The following is a 20638-nucleotide window of genomic DNA, read 5'->3' on the forward strand; positions in this document are numbered from 1 at the left end:
GGGAGAGCTATCAACTGAGATGTCAGCACTGGGCAGAAGACAACTGTGTTAAAAGGAATACAAAAGCCTTGAAAATGAGTTCCAGAATGCCTGGAGCAGGACACCAATCTCCTTCAAGCGCCTTCAGGTGACAGGCACCCACAGGACCTCGCTCCACTTTGCTCCTCATTAAAGGTTTGTCATTACTGCATTATTTTTAATACACACTTAGAGAAAAGGACTGACACGCACACCCACCCATGCACACGCACACAACGGGAAACCATTGCCAAAATATACACTATAGACAAAGAGTCCATTCACACTATATATATGTACAGAGTCTGTGGGCAGCGCCCAGCTGGGCTGGGGCTGGGCATGGGGGACAGGGTGGGTGCAAACCCCTCAGGGCTTCACACACTTGCCCTTCTTCTCCCGCCGCTGCAGTTTCCGAAGGCGGCGTGTCCAGGCATCCCGCCACTGGATGACCAGGCTGTTCTTGTCGGCCATCAGTCCGGGCCGGTCAGTGGAGTTTTCACTGATCCCCATGACCAAGTACTTCTTGCTGATCTGGATCTTGGGGCACTTGCAGGACAGGTCTTTCAGGTGGATCCACAAAAAGTTGTCACCACGCTTGACCCGCTCGTCACGGCACTTGTAGACAGAGAGGATGTTGATGGTGAACTTGGCCCAGTTGGCCACTGTCTCCATCTCAAGGATGTTTACCTGGACCACTGAGGGGAAAAAAGGGGGAGGCATAGTGATGGGGGATGCTTTGCCTTGCTCCCCCAAAGGAAGGCTGGGGACAGGAACTGCCCTTCTCCAGCAGCCCCACCTGCCTCATCCATTGCAACTTTGGGACGGTTCATTTGGAGACCTCTCTCCATATGAAGTGTCCCCCAACCCCTGGATGCCTTCATCTGCCCCACCCACAGCCAGCCCTCATCTGCCTGTGGGCCAAAGCCCAGGGGAGGCTGGAGGTCCTTACCATAGTCCTTCTTGCAGTACTTCTTCATGTTGATCTTGTAGTTGCCCTTGGCTGGTTTGCAGTAGGAGTCGCAGTCTGTGGCAGAAGAACAGTGGGTTGAGCACCGAGGGGCTCGAGGCACGTGGGGACTCATCCCACCATGGGGGAAGAGGGAGTGGGGTGGAGGGGACAGCAGCAATACCCAGCCTGGCAGAAGGTGGTGGGTACTTGACTCCTCCTGAGCCAGGGACTGAGCACTGCTGGGGACAGGGGTCTGTTGAGTCCAGTTGCTCCCCTGGCACTTCACAAGGGCCCAGGGCTCAAAGACCAGCACGAATGGCTGATGCCACATCAACTGGGAAGAGGAACCAGGTGGCCTTGGGTGCATTGAGCAGACTCTGTCACTTTTGGTGACGGTGTCCTGCAGGATAAGTCAGCAGAGGGGTAGTGGAGGAAGCCTGGAGACTCCTTCCAGACACAGAAAGGGATGGATGGGAGGAGTGCAGGGGAAGTGATAGTGGCTTCCATGGAGGGCTGGCAGGGGCCATGGCCAAAGAGAGTCAACAGAACAGCTGTGACCCGGCAGTCCTGGGTGATGTGGGAAAAGAGGATTTGGCACCAGTCCCACAATCAGCTGCACAGGGGGCAGATCCAAAGGCAGGTGTGACACCAGACCAAGGGGGTCATGATCCTCAGAGTGATTCAGCTCTCAGGGGCCAGAGTGGTGGGAAGCACGCTCAGGGGGTAGCCCCTCCAGGGACCTGTGCCTTGTAGGTTCCCACAAGTGGGAAGGGGACTCAGGCTGTGGGAAGGAGACAAGTGAGGGAAGTGGCCCTGCTCTACCACATCACTCCTGTTGCCCAGGCATCCCCTGCTCAGGCTGCTCCAGAGGGGCTGGGGAGGCCACCAGGCTGTCCTCCACCACCCTGCTGTCCCCCAAGGCTCCTGTCCTCCAGGAAGCTTTTTTCTGTGCATTTCTAAAGCCTCCAGATTTGCATCTCAAGCAGAGGGAGGGCAGGGAATACCTCTTTCCTTCCCAAAGCCTTTGATCCCAACAATTGCCTGAAGCAGCCCTGTTCTCCTTCTTTCTTTACCCTGCCATCTTCCTTTGAACATCTCAATTTGTCTCTTTCCAAATAGCATGTTTTTTTTCTGAGCCCATCTTTCTTCTTTTCTCTGCCTTTTGCAGGTTCTCCCTCTGGTTTGGCCCCGTGTCCCAGGACAGAGCCAGCAGCTTCTAAAGTTGTCTTTGTTTGCAGGTTGCCACAGTGATCACTGGGGATGGAGGCAAAGCTCCGGGGGAAGACAGGGAATAACAGAGCCCTCTGCCAAGGGAAGGTGGAGAAATGAGGAAAAAAGAAGCCAGGAGCACAAACTCACCCTGGGCTCTGCTGTTCTCCTCTCTGCCCAGCTCCTTTTTATCTGGGACTTCATCCCACCTGTTCCAAATTTGTCAGTGATAGAAGCAGTGCAGCATTAAGCTAATTCTTGGCAGAGGGGGGATGAGCTCTGATTCTCAGTTCAGCCCCCCATGCTGCCACACTGCCCCTCTGCCTGGGCTGGCAGAGCTGCCTTGGCCCTGCTGCCTCACCTGAAAGAGCCGAGGTGGCTACAGAGGGGGCTCAGGGCCTCTCCATATAGGGAGGTGGAGTGTGCTGGAGTGCTGGGCAGTGGCACTGAAGGTGCCCTCACCCACTGCATCCCTGGGATGTGCTGCAGCCTCAGCCTGTTGTGCTCTCTGGGATACACTACAGCCCCATCCCAGACCCCAGAGCACCTCCTGAGACAGGCCACAGGCCCAACCTGACACACCACTCCGCCCTTTCCTGCTCCATGAAAGGGACTCTAGGGAGAGCCTCCCACCTTATTTTGGGGAGCGCCCATCAGGACAGGAGCCCCTTTCCTCCCCAGGCAAAGGGGCACAGAAACCATCCTGCACCTGGCACCAGTTGCCACAGGCCTGCCCATGGACACCGGGCACTGTGGGGAGGAGGGTGGCATGGCCTGGGGGCTCAGCTGGAGCGTGGCCTGGGCTGGGATGATGGGTGCTGGGCTAGTGGAGTGTGGGGTGATGTGTGCTAGGAGGAGGCTGTGGGGCAGCCTCAGCCAACTGCCACCCCCTTCCCTTGGCAATGGGGGTGAAAGAAAAGCAGAAAGAAATCCTGTAACTGCCCTGGGCTCCTGCTCATGATTAACAAAATAACACTGTGATTCAAAGGAGCCAGAAAATGGTGTTGGGAATTAACAATTTAGGATTAGTTTAGGGTTTTTTTTAAACCACGGCTTTGTGCTGTAGAGGAACATTCCTCAAATGTAGAATCAATTCCTGCTCCACTTATCTAAGAAACTTGGGAAGAAAAAAAAAAAAGTCCAAATAACTGGAAACATTTCCGTGCCTTAGCCCTGAGCACATGGCCTCCTCCATCACTGGGTGTGGGGCAGACACAGGTGCTGTGGCTGGAATGTGGCAAGGGATGTCAGGGCAGAAGGATTCTGCCTGCACCTCCCCAGACTGCCTCTCCCTGAGCATCCTGTCCTGTTCCTGCAGGGTTTTGCCATGGGAGGTCTCTGCTTGGGAGCTACTCAGTCCCCATCACAACACAGCTATGGAGCATGGTTCTATCCTCCCTGGGATGCTGAGTGTCTGATGGGGCTGCTCCCACAGACAGGCCCTGAGAGCCCATGGCTTTACACATTCCGCAGGGCAGTGTGGAGAAGAGCTGCTTTAGCTGCCTTTCTGCTGTGTCTGTGCAGCTGGACTGGGCAGCCAAGCCCCACAGAAGGGCTAGGGGTCAGCAGAGACCTGACAGAGCCCATGGCATGAAAGTGCACCCACAAACCCTGAAATGCCTCTGCATCTCCAGGATATGCTACAGCCCCATCCCTGGCACTAATGCATGTCTGGGACAAGTTACAGAGCAATCTCTGAGCCTGAGACATCACTGCGATGGGTTACAGCCCCATCCCTGATACTGCTGCATCCCTGGGATTCACTACAGCTCCATCCCAGGCACAAATGTATCCTTGGGCCATGCTGCAGCCTCAGCTCTAACACTGCTGCATCCCTGGGAGATGCTGCAGGTGCAGAGTGGGAGGAGGCAGCTGAAAAACAGAGCCACTGGCCTGGCGTGGCATTCCCCCATCCCTGGGGGGAGCATGTGTGTGAGAGGTGGCAGGTTTGTACATCTGGTTTACTTCTCCTCTCCTTCAAAAAAAGGAATATTTTGTTTTAAGAGAGATGTAACTTAATCAGGTGCTATGGCTGGAAATCTTTTACTGCTTACTTTGAATTCCCTTAAAGCCCTGTTTTGCGCTCCACGAGTTTTTTAATTCTGCTAATGGGGAACGTGGATTTAATTTTTTTTTCCACTAAGTGGAAAATATTTTAAGATAATAATAATAAAAATTATGAGAAGTGGACCCAGGACGTTTCATCACTAAGCCAGTCAGTTGCTCAGGCACAGACATCAAAGCTGGACCTCAAAGGCTTTGGAAAATTGGAAAGGCAGGAGAAAGCTGGGAAAAGTGATGCAGAAGATGGCAATGTCAGTGAAAAGCCTGGACACACCCAGGGACTGTACCCCAGCGTGGAGGAGGATGGGGAGAGGGCGGGAAGCCCAGCACCTGAGCATGGCAGCCCTGAACAATGTCCCCCTGTTCCTGCAGCCAGCACCTGCTGCCAGAGGCAGGGCAGGAGGTGGGGAAATGGGGGGAGAAGGGGCTTGGAGGCTGCCTCAGGTGCTGAGAGCCCCTTGGGGAGTGTCCTGCTCAGGGACAGCTGGGGGCTCCTGGGGCAAAGGGATGTAAGCTGAGGGGCATCAGGGAGCAGGCAGGGTGGAGGTAGAAAAGACCATGGCTGGCAGCCCTGCTTGCAGGAGAAGCACACCAAGTGCAGGTAACCCTGGCAGTGCAGCCAGGGCAGCATCACCCCCATCTCTGATCCCCCCAGTGAAGGGAGCAGTAGGACCCCCACTGGGTCCCCTGATCCTTCAGTGGCAACGACTCTGGGCAGAGGCAGCTACATTGCATTAAGGATATTTGAGCTAGAAGCCAGAAATCTTAAACCAACAAACCCACAGATAAACTGGATGCAGTTTGAGGTAGACCCGCTCTGCTAAAACAGAGTAAGCAACACAGCTCTCCGCCAGTGCTGTTTATTTTTGTGCAGCTGAACAGCTCAGACATCATTGTGAGACTGTTCCTATTTATAAAGCACTGGAGGGGAGTCACCTTAATTAACTCTGCTCCATGCAGCACTCTCTGCTGGCAATAAAACTGGCCAAATCTCTCATTCCGCCCCCCCCCCCCATTTTTTTCTTTTTCCCAAAGCCTGATGTTCCCAGTCTCTCCCCACAGCTGGCAGGGTGGGCAGGGCAGGCAGGAGCAGAGGTGGTGGTGGTTTGCCCTGTCCCATGCAGCTCCCCCCAGCAGTCGTACCATCACCTCAGCTCAGCATCTTCCCATTGGGCAGGATGTGCACTCCAGGTCTCATCACTCCCCCTCTGCCACTGTGAGGAGTGAAACCTCTGCCAGATCCAGGCAGGGATGCTCCTCACTGTCCTGAAAACACCCCCTCTTTTCCGGAGCCTCTAGGGGCAGGGCTGTGAGGGCTTGGCAGTGCCCATAGGTGCTGGGTGGGGTGCCAGGCTGTGCAGAGCTCCCAGGCTCTGCACTGCTCCTTGGGGTGCACGTGTGCTAAGCCAGCACCGCTCTGCAAGGAGCTACAGATTCCTCCTTGTGCATCTCCCCTCTCCATCCCCATCCACACACTTTACTCCTGCCAGAGGAACACAGAATCATTAAGGTTGGAAAAGGCCTCCAAGGTCATCGAGTCCAACCTTGAATCAAATATACCACCATGCCCACTAAACTACATTGCAAAGGGACACATCTACTTGCTTTTTGAATGCTTTCAGGGATGGTGACTCCACCACTGTCCTGGGCTGCCTGACAACCCTTGCAGGGAAGAATTTTTCCCTGATGTCCAACCTGAATCCCCCCTGGCACAGTTGAGTCTGTTTCCTCTTGTTCTATGACTTGTTCCCTGGGAGCCGAGCCCGACCTCCCCATGGTTGCCCCTTCCTGTCAAGGAGTTGTAGAGAGAGAAGAGGTCCCCTCTGAGCATCCTTTTCTCCAACCTGTGCCCCTCCATTTCCTTCAGCTATTCCTCATCAGACTTGTGCTCCAGACTCTTCCCAAGCTCCTTTCCCTTCTCTAGACACACTCCAGCCCCTCAGTGTCTGCCTTGTTGTGAAGAGCCAAAAATTCCATCTCTTCAACACACCTCGTCCCTGGCTCTCTCCCGCAGCCAGCGAGTTCATGCATGGGGCTGCAGCAGCCACACTGGAAAATGTTCCCAGAGGGCTGGAGAGCACATCCCAGGCACACACCAGCCTGGGAAGAGGCTGTTGGCATTTTCCACTGCTAAGGCAAGGTGGTCATGGTAAGGAGAGCTGGGGAGATGGATACAAACAGAGCACTGGCTCTCCAAGAAAGGAGTAGGCCTCCTTGGGATAGATGTACACCAAACAGGGCACAGGAAAGTTGCTCATTAAATATGGGTGTGGGGAGCTGGAGGGGACCCTGCTGTCTTCACATGCTGCCATGGGATGGAGTGGAGGATTGTTTGGGATGTCTATTCCAACACAGTGGAATGCAGGGGAAGACTAGGCTCTTGGGGACAGCAGGAAGAGGGGGGGCCCAAGGAGGGAAGGGGCTGCTTCTTTCCCAGCTTCTCCTTCTCCACCTGGCTTGAAATCCCTACAGGGGATAGACCTGGGATGGCTGGGAACAGCCACACTGCAGTGCTGAGGGGACTGCAGAAGGAAGAGGAGGGGAGGGAGGAAAGCCCTGCTACAGCCCTCTTTAACCCTACTGGGTGCATCCTGCAGCACTGGAGGGCTAAGCATGGTGGCACTGGATCCAGGGGCTGGCACACTGCTTGGTGTCACTGGGACATGCCATGACCCATGACGGTGGGAGCTCAGGGCACTTTGTTGGACCTTGGTCCCTGGTCTGGCTGGAAGAAGGACCCTTAATCCATCAGTGCAGGGAGCATCCATGCACCCACCCAGCAGTGTCCAGCTCCAGCCAAGCCTCTGCAGGAGCACAAGTGAACCTGCAGCTTGTACTGAGACGCCAACCTTCCCACTCTAGTCTGAGGAACCAGGGCAGCTCTTGTGGAGCTCTGAGGACCATGGTAGCAATGCCTCCCTAGCCTGTGCAAGGCCTGCAGTCTGTCAATGGAGCTGTCACCTCTCTCTCTCTGGGTGACCACAGCAGTGACAATGGTCCCTCCGTGGTCCAGTTACCTATGATCCCATCACCCTGTGCAGCCAGGAAAAGCAGCTCATACCCAGACCCTTCTCTCCTGCAGACATGGATGAGCTGAGCACCATGTCACCCACGTCCCAGGGGAGACCCGGCAGCCTGTGCTCCAGCACAGGGGCCCTGGAGCCTGCCTGAGACCTTCCAAGCCCCCCTGCCCCAGCACCTCCCAGAGAGCTGGGGTCTTGAAGAGGCCATGGACACTCAGGAGAAACCTCTTGCACTGGCGCTGATAAAAGGAGGTTAAGCAAAGCCAGCTCCCAAGCACCCACTGGTGCCGTATGTCACAATCCCTGCATTAACCTGCTAAGGGATGGCAAGGCTTTATCCTGAAAAAGTCCATCAGTCTTAGTCAAGTCCTTTCCAGAAATGCACAAGATTTTAAATCTCAGTCACATCTTTCACCAAAACTTTTTACCATTAATTTTTTGCCAAATGGTTGGGTAGAGCTCAGCCTTCCCCTGTGCTGTGCCAGGGAGACTGAAGGTGGGATCTGCCCCAGGTCTCTGGGTAGGGATGAGGCCATGGACTCGGCCAGGGACACTTACCTGCAGGTGCCTCTGTGCTAGTGACCAGGGAGGTGGGGTTGATGGCAGGAATCTCTAGAAAAGAAAGGGAGAGGTATCTCAAGGATGAGATCCCCAGCTCTGGGGGTAACAACTGGGCAAAAGCCCTCTGAAAATGGGCCACAAGGAGATTTTGTTGGTCACAAATGAGAGATGATGGGATGAATCTCAGCTGACCATTGCAGAGCATTGAATAGACCTGGAGATGCACAAACTGAGCTCAGTAAATTGGGCCAGGCAATTCTGCAATCCCCAAGGGCCCTAAGTAGTTGTGTGAGGATGTGTGCTCCAGGGATGGATGCTTCCTGGGTGCTCAGCTCATCTGAACTGAGTTTGGACATCAGATGGGTGCTTGGCTGAACTCAGCACACCTCAGGCAGCCCAGCACAGGGATAAATGTGGGAAAAGGTGACACTTTCTCAGGACTCTTGGCAGCAAAACTGGGGGGGATTTCTTTCCTAAACTTAAATCTGGGGAAGAACAGAGAGAGAGGAGCCAGCTCCACCAGTCACCTGCACTGCCACTGCTCCAGCAGCCCAGCAAAAGCTGCAGGGTGGGAAGTTGTTCCTCTGCCACTTGGGTCAGATGCAAACCCACTGTTACAATAAACACAGTTTTATGCTGACTGTAGGCTCTGGCCTTGCCCCAGAAGTGACCGTGCTCAGGGCTCAGCTGGGTGAGGAGGGCACGTGCTGTACCAAGGATGGGATCCAGCAGAGCTGTTTCAGCCACCTGGAAGCACTGACCCAAGGGGTCATCCAGAGCCTCCTTCACTGGGGCAGGTGAAGCCCAGGTTGCCCCAGAAAGTGATTAGAGAGTCCCACTTGACCACATCCTGGAGAACATCCATAAGGACAAACAGTCTCTTGTCTGAGCCTCCCACCCACCACAAACCATCCAAGGTGAGTGAGGTCCAAGGGGCATCCCCTAGTGCCTGTGGGGGTCCCTGAGTGCAGGGCAAGGCGTGGGGCACTCACTGATGCAGGGGGCCACCGGCGAGCGGCTCTGCTGGTAGCCCTTGGCACAGCGGTTGCAGGTGAGGCCGGTCACGCCGTCCTTGCATGGGCATTGCCCCGTGGTCTGGTTGCAGGTCTTGCCGGCCGCACCAACGGGGTGGCAGTCGCAAGCTGGGTGGGAGAGAGAGAAATGGTTATGTGAGAGGGGAGGCACAACACAAACCCCAAACTGGACCCAAGGTGCAGTCCCAGAATGGTGAATAGGAGGGGGACCCTTCCAGAGCACTACTGGAAATCAGCTACTGGGGCTGGCACAGCACAGACCCAGCTGGACCCATGGGTCCGGACCAACCGTGGCCCCACCTGTGCTGTGATCAGCACTGGCAGGAGGGCGAGTGGACAAAGGGGTTAGCCAGGGTACGGCCTAGCTGACAGGGATGCTCAGGAGGAACACCTGGAGCCTCTGCAATTCGTGTCTGCAGGTGTCTGCAGCGACCAGCTCTCATTTAAGATCTTCCCCCACCTCAAATCCAGGGAGATGTTCCTGTCACAGCAGTAAAAACCATTTTCTCCACTTGCTCCCCTACCTCTGAGCTTTTCAGTCAATGGAGCTGAACCAACACTGGGTTTTTACACAAACAACAAACCTTGTCTTGGTTTTAGAATGAAGCAGGTTTTCTCAATGTTTCCCAAGCTCATAAGCCTCAATGCCCCTCCTGACTCCTGGAGACCCTGGGTGACTCCACACCTTTCTACAATAGTCTCTCTAGGGACAAGCCAGACCTGAGATGGGTGAAAGCTGCCTTTGCTCTCAGAAGAATGCTCCATCACGTCACACTGGATGATGGACCCTCTGAGGGTTGTCTACATGGAGGGATGTAGGAAGGAGATACTTGCTCAGAGGAGGACCTTCCCATCTGCTTGCCTGGAGCTGGGCTGGCAATGAGCTGGAGGAGGTTATCTTGGCCTCCATCAGTGTAAGAGTTGAACATGATTTCAAAGCAAAACAAAAACATCTCCCCCACCCGCCCCCACAGCCCCCTGATGTTACTGTTTCCCTAATTTTCACCAGATGGGACTGGTGGGAGCACCATGGCACTTGAGCCCCTCTCCTGCACAGCCAGAAACCAGAGTGAGCAGCCTCTAATGGGGACCAGATGCTCCATCCTTATCAGATCTTGGCTAGGAGTAGAAGCGGACATCTTTCTGACAGGAATATATTGGGGGCTCAGCTGTGATAATAAATGGCAGCGAGCAAGGGAGTCTTGGCATGACACAGGGCTGTTGGAAACACAAGGCCTTTCTTGGGCCCCAGTGGTCTGTTCCTGGTGTAAAGTTTATTGACAGACATAAATCTCAGCCCAATCAGGATCCAGTTCATCTAAGCTGATCTCTCTGCATGTGGTGGAAGGCAGATTTCAGTGACTCCGGATGTTTTACCCAGATGGGTAAGTAAGGCAGCTTTGCTCATCTTAAGTGCACAACCAGAGTCATCAGGGTATGAGTTTGGTCTCTTCCAGACCAATCTCTGCCCACTTGCTCTACCATAGTGGGATTTCCCACAGTCTCACAAAAATACACTGTTCCTTCCCATTCCCATGGGATGAGTATCCCAGGCAAGAGCGCTTCCCCTGATGGGTCCCGCACTGCAGCACAGTCCAGCCCAGCTGCGGCTGTAGCATCTCCGTCCTTCCTCATCCTGACATAACCTGTGGAGGGGGCTGTCTCAGGGAGCCTATCCCAGCCCCAGGGAAGCAGCTCTGCACTGCTGCCCACACACCGAGCCCTGCTGCTCCCAGCCTCTGGCTGCCAGGATCTGGCCCATGGAGCTTGAATGGTGGATTAAGTCACTAGCTTGGAGCTTAACTCATCAAGCTGTGCTTGCCAGAAAGCATGTCTTGCACCTCATTTTGAGGGTATTTTTGCATCTTGAGGCTTAGCTGCTACTGCTTCACCAGTTTTCATTGGAGAAAAGCTCACGGTTTACAGCTTTGTTTAAATTACCGAGATTAATGCACAGCCATCCTTTATTTGACTTTTCAATTAGCACCATTGAATTAATCCTGAAGGTTGCTCTGCCTTTTCCATCCTCCCAGCTTTTCCACCCCGCAGGGTCCAGCAGCAATGCTGGCAGTGGGAGGGAAGCACTCCTCGCTCACTGGCCAGTGGCCGAGGGCTCTGCACAGTTCGACACAATCTGCAGCTGGTAATTTTGTGCCTATTTCAGGGATGCTGCATCCCAGCAGAGGCAAACTGTGGTTGAAGAGTTATTTAGTACTACATGCTGGGGTTTGTTTAAATAAGATGTGGTAGTTCCTGGCCTCTGGGTTACTGATTTGCCTCCTGAATATTAACTTAGCCATCTGCAGCTTGGTCTAGCGGAAGGTGTCCCTGACCATGGCAGAGGATTGGAACCAGATGATCTTCAAGGTCCCTTGCAACCCAAACCAGTCTGTGATTCTATGAGCATCTTCCTTCATTGCGATGCCCAGCCTCTGCCCTGGGCCAGCACTGTGGCAGGTGCAAAAGCCTTTGTTCAAATCCTCAGCACACTGTTCCCATCCACCTGCTCCATGCCTGCTCTAAACATCCACTGAGAGGATTCTTGCCTTGCCTTTTTCCTGCAGGAGTGTAGATACCTGAGCTGCAGGTATGGGACATATCTTTGGAAAACACAAGTCTAAATTGTCTTGTCACACTTCTATGTATTTATATGCCTCTCTGGGAGAACCAGCTCTCCATTGCCAGCACTGGGACCTCACTTTTCCTCTAAGGAGCTCCCAATCCCAGCAGATCCACCTCTGTGAAAGGGAGGAGTGGAAATGCTTTCTGCTTTACTGAAGGAGGGGCAGCCAAAGATGCAGAAGCATCAGGGATTTTATTATTAACTCTGTTCTCCAAGGGACAGCCAGGAACTGGCTGCCCAGACCCAGGGTACCACCTTTCCTGCCAGATCCTCCTCAACATATGCACCATGGCAGGGGTCAGCCCTGTGCATATGTTCATCTGGCTCGGCTGAACTTTGCAGCCCTTCTAAACCACAGGCAAACCCTGCCAGCCCTCCGGAAGCAGCATCCTCCGCCCAGCCTGGCAGAGCCCTGCCCGTGGCTTGGCGCAGGGACAGAGGTTTGTCTGCGAGGGGGCACCTGTCCCACTCCTCTGCTCCTCTGCAGCCCAGGCACTTCTGGCTGCCATTTCTCCTGTGCTGCAGCATCTGCACTCACCCCATCCCATCAAATCCTGGGCATCCTGGGATGCTTTGCCCACCCTGTCCCCTCCAGAGGAGCCACCTTGGATCAGAGATACTTTCCATCACTGTAATGCTGCACAATTACTGCCCTGTGAGGGTGGTGGAGCAAGACTCACACTGACAAATGGTGGGCACATGCAGGTGGGAGCAGCCAGGCCCCCTCTGCCTCCCCTATTCCCTGCAAGGAGAAGGGCTTGAGCCATAGCCAGGTAGGAAACACTGCAACCTGCAGCTGCCCTGCTCCCGCAAACCATGCTATATTCAGTAATCCTCCCTGGTCCCAGCCATATCCAGCTTGCTTTATTAGGCTTTGGCATTTTTTCTATTATTGCTCTTTGCTAAGTGCTCTCTTTCCCATCTGGAGCAGAAACTGAGCTCTTCAATGCCCAGGGAAGTGGTGCTGGGGGCCCTGGAGAGGTGAATGCCTGCAGGGCATCCACTTTGCTTGGTATTGTATCAATTTTGGAGCAAAAGTAGAAGGAGCCGGTCAGAGAATTACAGAATATCCCAAGCTAGAAGGGACCAAATATGACCATTGAATCCAACTCCTGTCCCTGCACAGAGAATGCCAACAATCCCACCCTGGGCATCCCTGGCAGTGCTGTCCAAATGCTCCTGGAGCTCTGGCAGCCCTGGAGCTGTGCCCATTCCCTGGGGAGCCTGGGCAGTGCCAGCACCCTCTGGGGGAAGAGCCTTTCCTGATATCCAACCTAAACCTCCCTAATCCAAAGAAAAGCAGAAACTGTTCATTGGGGAGGGCTGGGAGGTGAGCTGCTGCCTGCAGGAGATGAAGGGTGAGGTGGAGGCAGCACAGCCACCCCGGTGTCTCTCAAGTGCTGGGGGAGCCGGGGCTGCCTGCCAGCCCTCAGCACTTGACGGAATCCTCATGGAAAAGAGAATTTTGCTGCAGCTGCCCCAGTTTGGTGGTGCTGTAGCAGGAGCTGGGGGCTGCTGCCATCCATCCCTGGTCTCAGCAGAGCCAGGACCCCTCCTGGGAATGGGACACAATCTGGGACACTGCACCATAGACCATCAGGATGCATGCTTTGTCCTGCCTCCTCCTCTTCCTCTCTCCCAGTGTCTGCCTTGTGTCACCCTGAGGATGCTGGCCCCTGGCACAGCTTGGGACCTGGCTGACACCTGATACAATCTTCATCAATGGTGTGCTGCCAGGGGTTGTCATGCCCACAGCCATAACTGTGGCATGGCTTGGCCAAGGCCACAGGGTGGAAACCGCTTGTGGTTCCCGGGAACACGGGCTGTGAGGGGGACATGTCAAGTCAGCTGCTTGAAAATTATTAGCTCAGTTTGCTAATGAGCTGGCTGCAGGTAGGGCTCCTCCTGCCAGTGCTCTCTCCGCCCTGCTCCTGCTGTGACACTGCACAAACACAGGAAGTTTCTCCCTTCACTCCATCCTCTCAAGCATTCCTGGCAGTAGCAAGGATGAGAAGAGTCACTGGCACAGACCAGGCAATGGAGGGATTTCCTTTATTATATCCCAGCCTGAATGAGCCAGACCTCCAACAGCACTAATGCACCTGACATAGGAACCCCAAAAGTCAAATCCTTCAATTTGGGTCCATGCCCACAATGTTAGCGGTCCAAAACCAGCTCCAGTAATTCCTGAAGGCCCTACATAAACACATGAGCATCATGTTCTTGCAGCAGTGAAGGGGCCTGGTGCCCCCACAGCTGCAAAATGCATTGGAGAGAGATCTGAGAGGGTCACTGTTCTCCCTTCCAGGAGGGACTCACAATCAAAGACAGAAAAACAGGGATCAGGGATGAATTCTCAGCCTCCGAACAGCCATGGCTGACTTTCTGCCCATCTGATGTTCCAGTCTGGATCTAAACAGTCCTTGGGGACAGGCAGGGTGTTTTCTTATCTCAAATTCTTTAGTGAAACTATTGTTTTGAAAAGGCTCCATAGACAGGCTGAGCAGGGAGAGGGAAGAGGAACCAGATAGGCTTGGCAAGGAGTTAAGAGGAGGGAGAGGAGAGGCACAGGTCCCATGATGTTTGGAACAGGCTAGGGACCTTGAGAGGACAAACTGCAATTTGATGGTTTGGAGCCATTGTGGCTCCTGGCCAGCTCAAGGCCAGGCCAGTTACCAGGAGCCACAGCGCTCAGCATCTCCCCAAAAACAGATCCCAAGAGCCATCTCACAGCTAAAAAACACAATGTGGGGTCCAGCCCCACAGCCCACGTGGCGGATGTGACTTTCACCAGCATCCCCAACCCTCCAGAGCAGGGAACCCATGCTCCAAGCATGTCTATATCCCAGACAACATCCATATCAGAGACAGAGTTTCAGCACATTTAGTCATGACTGTTTCAGCAGCTCCCCAGCATCTCTCCAAACACTGACCAATGGAGATAGTAACTGCAAACACACCAGAACCCTCCCAGGCTCCTGGCAACCTGCTCTCTCCCTTCCTGTAATCCTCCTCCACCTCGAGTTGATACTGAGTTCAAAGTGCTATCCCTGCCTGGTGCCCTTGGGGTGGTAGAGGAGATCAGGGTGGTGGTGGCTGGAGCTGACCTGCAGCTGCCAAAGTGAGCAGAAGGACATCCCAAGGATGGGAAGGGAGAGCAAGAAGAGCGAGAGAGATTCTGTCCCTCATCTGCCCCCACGAAGCGCCTCCAGCTTACCCTTGCAGGCTTTGCGGTCAGTGATGGCCTTGCTGAGGTCGCGGTAGAAGCCCTCCTTGCAGTAGTGGCAGTGCCTGCCCGCTGTGTTGTGCCGGCAGTTGAGGCACACGCCGCCGCTCTTGCGCCCCGACAGCTTGAACAGCTCCATGTTGAAGCGGCAGCGCCGCGCGTGCAGGTTGCAGTTGCAGGCTGTGAGGGAAGGGGAGAGGATGAGGGCTGAAGGTGAAATTCAGGACCCTCTGGGTGGGCTGGAGCTGCCCCGGTGTCCCCCACTGCAGTGAGGGGCTGTGCTGGGACTGGGATGGACACAGCACAGCACAGGTTGTCCCAACGTGCCGTCCAGATGTGCAGTGTCCACCACCCTGTGGGGCCAGTGTCATGAGGTCAGGGCAGAGGAGGAAGGACACGTGTAGGAACTGGCACCACTCGGCTGAAGGCAAGCAAGTGTGGGATGGAGGGCTGCAGCTAGGGGGTTTGGCAGTGCCAGCTGGGCACTTGCAGCCCCATGGTCCCCCCTGCTCCTTCCCTGGCAACTGGCTCTGGTGACAGAGCCCACCCGGCCTTCCAGCAGGACCACCCACCTCATGCCAGGCTGTGTGACAGCCCTCCCCTGCAACCGAGCCCTCAACTCTTTATATTTATGGCTCTATCTTGTATGCATGAGCCACACACAGAGAAACCCACGCAGCAGCCTCTGAGTGCTCACGTCCCTGTGTGTGCATGCACAAACATGCACAAGCACACATGCACACAAACATACCCATGAACACACGTGCACACAGACATGCACCAAAATACCCCCAGAGCTGTACATGTGCCCATGGGCAGGCACACGCAGATGTGCACAGAAACATCTGCACATCCTTACATGTGGATGCAGAAATTAGCCCCGGGAAGCACACAGCCCTCCTGGTTGATTCCATGTGTGTGAGATAAAAAGGCAAAGCACTGCCTATTCCAACTTAACACTCTTGCAAAAAGATAATGGGAACAAGATTTCCTTCGGCAAAATGTGGCGCCCTGCTCCCCCAGCCCTGGCCCCCTCCCCATGCTGGTAAAGGGAGGTTGGGTGAGAGCTTTTCCAGGCTTACTGTGAAATTCATTAATGTGCCGGCCCAGATTTAACTGCCTGGGCCTGGCCTGGCGGCCGTGTGAAGTTGCCTCCCCACAGCCAGTGCAGCTTCACCCCGCACAGATCAAACACCGCCTTGCCTGCCCTGGTGCTCTGGCCATGGGCACACTGCAGGGAGAAAGAGCAAACCCCAACAGTAAAAAAGTTTTTTGGAGGCTTGAGTAAAGCATAAGGTAAGTGCCAGCACACTCAAACCTCGGCTGCCCCCAGAGCTCCCCTGAGTTATGAGATTAGTGAGAAATCACATGGCAGGCATCAAAATAACACCCAGCGTGGCTGTAGGTACCTTCAGGGGCTTGTTCCTTTTCAGCTTTTTTCTTTTTTCCTGGTGACAGTGGAAAATAGGGATTTTTAAGGCGAATTTTGGATTGTGGTGTGTGGAGGGAAAGCAGCAAATACTGCCCAAGGCTCCAGGTAGCACAGGATGCTGTTGAACTGGGAATGTTGACATTCAAACAGTCTTTGCCAGGGCTGGAAGGGACTCAGTAAAGTCTACTGACAGCCAGTGTGCTCTTGCAGTCTCCAGATAATAGGACAGGGACAAGACAAGGTGGTTTTTGCTACAGAACTGTGGCAAAGGAGCAATTTTTGGGAGGAGAGGGGCCTTGTTTTCCCCTTGCCGCACTGAAAGGCAAGTGAGGTCATCCCAAAAGGCAGTTCTGTGTCCCTGTTGGAATACCCCCAGCATGCCCGGGGGAAGAAGAAAGACTAGCAGCCCAGAGGGGAGGCAATGGGCAATGGAGGAGGACTGTTGGGTAAATGATTTACTGTCCTCGGCACAGGTTCCTCTCTGCCTCCAGTTTAATTGGTGACAGAGTAACTGGCGGTGCCTTCTCCTGGCATCATTGACCCTGGCACATCCTGATCTACCCCAGGGCCACCTTTCCCTTGGAACATGCTGCAGATCCTCTGACCATCCCATGAGCTAGATTTGGGGAAGAAACCTCCCCTGGTAGACCAGTATTATCCCCTCTCCTTCAGGCTGCCCGCTTTGGGCTGGTGTTGGTAGCTGCCAAGCAGACAAGAGCCAACAGGGGGACCTGGCTGGGCTTGGCCACCTCGGCTTGGGTGGCTGTCCCCACTCAGGGACAGGGTCACACCAGCACGTATGGCAATCCCCTCAGCCCCTGGCGCAGCCATCCGGAGCTAATCAGGGCAGACAGGTCCCCCTCTTACCCAGCTAAATACTCTCGCTGTTCCTCAGTACTGAGGCAGTTGTAAGCTCTGTCTCCTGTTAATCACTAATTAAAGGCTTGAATGTTCCCTGCTGTTTGGGGTATTAATAAGAATTTAATTGCACAGTTTGGGGCTAATTACCTGGTAGCTCGCTTCCGCCCTTGTACAGTATGCCCAATTAAACAATCATATGATCAATTAAACAATCACAAGATCTAATAATTTGCAATAATAGACTAAACATTGACACCTTGCAATGGAGCAATCTTTTGTCTCCCTTTTGATGGTGTTTGAACCCCTTCACAGGCCCTGGCCACCCCAAAACCTCTCCTCCAGGCTGCTGCAGATGTAGGAGCCTGGAATGACAGCACGAGGGGGTTTGGGACAGAGACCAAGCACAGGGCACAAGCAGCGCCATGCACCGAGGCACACGTGGGGCAGCAGTGGAGCCCGCAGGGCAGGAGCAAGGCTCACCGCCCCTACAAATTTCCTGGGAATAATTAGGGAAGGCAGCCGGATCAGCGAAACCCTAGACTGGCTGCTGCTGCCAACCCGCAGTAGATTTGAGCTACGCCCCTGCTTTGGCTGGAGCAGAGCCTGGCTGGGACACAGGGCAGGATGAGGCTGCACCTCTCGGTTCCATGGCAGCTGAGACCAGAACAGCCCCTTTCCTCTCATCCACACTGTCCCTCTTCCTGTGAAAGGCGCTGGGGGAGAAGGGCTCACTCTGCTCCTGCCAAGAAGCAGCAGGAGAAGCAGGAGAAACCCCCAAGGGGCTGCGAGGGACAAGGCTGAGGCATTCCAGCCCCATCCCGGGAGGAGCAGAACTCAGGATGGTCAGACAAGTGCAAATCTCTGCCGGGATGGCTGCCTTCCCCTGCGCTCCAGATCCGCTGCGACTCGGGGGTGCGGTGGGGGGGGGGGGTGTCCAGACAGGGGTGGCAGGGACACACTGTCCGCCTGCCCACCTCCCAAAGCCAGTCGCCTTCCCCCTGCTCTCCCCAGGAAAGGACCATGGCTGATGCTGCTGGGAACTCACTGGTTTCCAGCAGGTCTACTGGGGAGCAGGTGCAGAGAACCCTGTCAGGGGAACTCCCAATAGAAGGGAAAGTGTACAGGAAGGGGCACAGGGGACAAGGGAATTACATGTGATCCTCCAAATCCCACCACTGCTACGGGGATTGGTGTTTTCAGGCACCGACGTCCCGGGTGGAACACCACATCCCCCCCGAGCAGCCGGCGAGGTTTTCCCAGGAGAGCACCGCCCCTTCCCCGCCGAGGCCCCGGATCAAAGCGAGCTCCGTGCATTATCCCGGTGCTCCGGAGAGTGCTCCTGCCGCGGCGGCCACAAAGGGAACAAGGGCTCCCGCATCACCAGCGAGTGCATCAATTACTTCCAGTGACTGCCTCGTGCTAATCCGCTTCCCCTTCTTCCCCAGGCCGGGTGTTTGGGGGCCGGGCTGCCCCCAGCAGCTCGTGGGTGCAGGCTGAAACCGGCAGCAATGCTGGGGAGGTGGAGGTGTAAGTCTGCAGCGATAAAGATGGGGGCGAATCTCCAGGATTCTGGCAATCCTGTTCCTGCCAGCCCCTTCGCTGGGATATTCCTTCACACAGCCTGTCTCAGGCTAAAAGCTGGGGGGATACATCCCTCTTCCCTGCCCTGGACACACAGAGCGTCCCAATACTGGCAGGGCAAACTCCCTGCGGGACGTGCAGCCCCTATGGTGTGCCAGGAGAGCCTCCCGTGCCTGCGGGCCGATGATCTCCAACCACCAGGCACGGAGGAGTGCGCTCTGCGGCACAAAGCTGGCACAGTGCCCTCTTGCCAAGCCAGCAGCTTGGCAAATCCACTGTCACTGTCCTGGCTGCGACAGCCCCAAGCCTCCCTGCTTGCCAAACTCATGCTGACCCACTCAACACTGCAGCACAGTGATGTCCCCACGAACACCACAGTCACCCTGCGGCAGCCGTGGTGGGGTTGTGCCGTGTGCCAGTGCTCAGACCTCAGGTAGTACTTGCCTGCTTCACCTGTGCGTTTTCCAGAGGCACAAATTCTAGTGAAACAACAAATGTTTATCCTCACTTCCATCTGAATGGATACATGTCCCGACATCGTGCCATGCTGTAGGACATAAGTTTGTCCCCGTGCTGGAGCAGGCTGAGACTCCCATGCACTGGACTGAGGAAAACCCCCATGCATAGTGCTGGGGAGCACAGAGCCAAGAGCTGACACATCCCAACATGACCTGAAGCTGTACCAGCCCCATGGATCCATTCTCACCCCCTTTCAGGGCGCTGTGATCCTCCACCCTGGCCCTGGGCTGTCACCGAGCTGCCAAGCCCCTGCATCCACCCACTCTCCTCCTCTTCCTCGCCACGTCTGACATCCACCACCACGAGCCAGCAACAGCGCTGTCTGACCACAGGACAGAGTCCGAAACCCCGCAGCCCCCAGGCTGAGCAAAGGGAACTTCCCGGGCAGCCTCTCCTTTTAATTGGTGCTAATTGCTGCGTCTGTTCGTGCTGGCTGGGGAGATGTCATTGTTGAAAGGCACAGAGGGGAAGGCTCGGGAAGCTAATCTAGCTTTCAGCCACTAAGCCATTCGAAGGCGGGTAATGGAGAAGCTCTTTCAGGTCCCTTCAGAGAGGGCACAAAGCCCGAGAGAGGGAAGGGAGAAAGAAGGGGAGCGAATCAACAGGAAAAAACTACTTTCACACGCAGCTCGGGGAAGGGTCTTTGTGTGCGGAGCTGTCGGGGGGGGGGCGGGGGGCGGGGGGGTTGAAGGGATGGCGCTGCGGCCCCGCCTCCTCTTCCCTCTCTCGTTTATCTTTTCAGCTTCATCTGCCAAAAGGGTGACGCAGCTGGGGGCTGGATGCTCAGAGCAAGGGACCCTCACCCTGCCCTGGATGAGATGGATAGAAAACCTGCAGATGCTACTCAAAAATGAGCCTACTCTGTTTTAACCCCTTTTGTGCCAGCAGAGCCACCTCCACTGCTATCGTGCTGCTTTACTGGAGGATGTGGCAGTGAGGCAGGTGTAGAGTGGGGAGTACAAGGGGGCAGCCAGTGGGGTGAGGTCCTCCTTGTGTCCTGGGGGTTTCCATGGGCTCACGCACATGCTGAAGGCCTCTCCTGCCTGACCTGCAGCAGCCCTGGGAGGGTGAAAAGTGGAGGTTTTTTTTCTGAACTCCAAAACTTATCTTTCTGAAACAAGTGTAAAAACACAAGGGCTGACACATTCCCACAGGGCATGAGGTGGCTTAAAGCATCAGCTCCAGCACTTGCTTTGAATCCGTTGCCTTTTTAACCATTCTTACAAGAAATCTGCTGTAACATGTATATATTGAAGCAGACAGCTGGGTTCTCAACAAGACATCGATCACAAATACTAACAAGTCCTTCTGACCTCTGGCACATCCACTGAGCCTTTCAGAGGCTGATTAATGGTACAGCTCTCCCTTGTCTCCATCTTCCCGCCACCCCCTGAGACCTGGGCTCCTGTCCAGGAGGAGCAAAAGGCTCTTCCTCCCTCTTCCAGACATTCACAGGGCTCTGGCATCCCCCAGCTCCATCCCAAAGCAGGACAAAAAGCAAAAGTCTCCACCAAAATCCCATAAAGATTCATGAGCAG

At 54.9% G+C, this 20638-nt stretch overlaps 1 protein-coding gene across 3 annotated transcripts in view; it reads right to left on the reverse strand.

The window, feature by feature from the left end:
- Positions 1-294: 294 nt before the first annotated feature.
- Positions 295-20638, reverse strand: part of NTN3 (netrin 3) — a 31542-nt gene continuing 11198 nt past the window's right edge. For all 3 annotated transcript variants that reach the window (XM_053957682.1, XM_053957683.1, XM_053957681.1), the window contains 5 exons: positions 14699-14887; positions 8817-8966; positions 7822-7875; positions 968-1042; positions 295-713 (listed from right to left, as the gene is read on the reverse strand). In XM_053957682.1, the coding sequence (XP_053813657.1) occupies positions 385-713; positions 968-1042; positions 7822-7875; positions 8817-8966; positions 14699-14887 (797 nt within the window). In that variant the 3' untranslated portion in view covers positions 295-384. The remainder of the gene's footprint in view (positions 714-967; positions 1043-7821; positions 7876-8816; positions 8967-14698; positions 14888-20638) is intronic.

This window comes from Vidua chalybeata, chromosome 16, assembly GCF_026979565.1.
Source record: "Vidua chalybeata isolate OUT-0048 chromosome 16, bVidCha1 merged haplotype, whole genome shotgun sequence".
NCBI classification, from domain to species: Eukaryota; Metazoa; Chordata; class Aves; order Passeriformes; family Viduidae; genus Vidua; species Vidua chalybeata.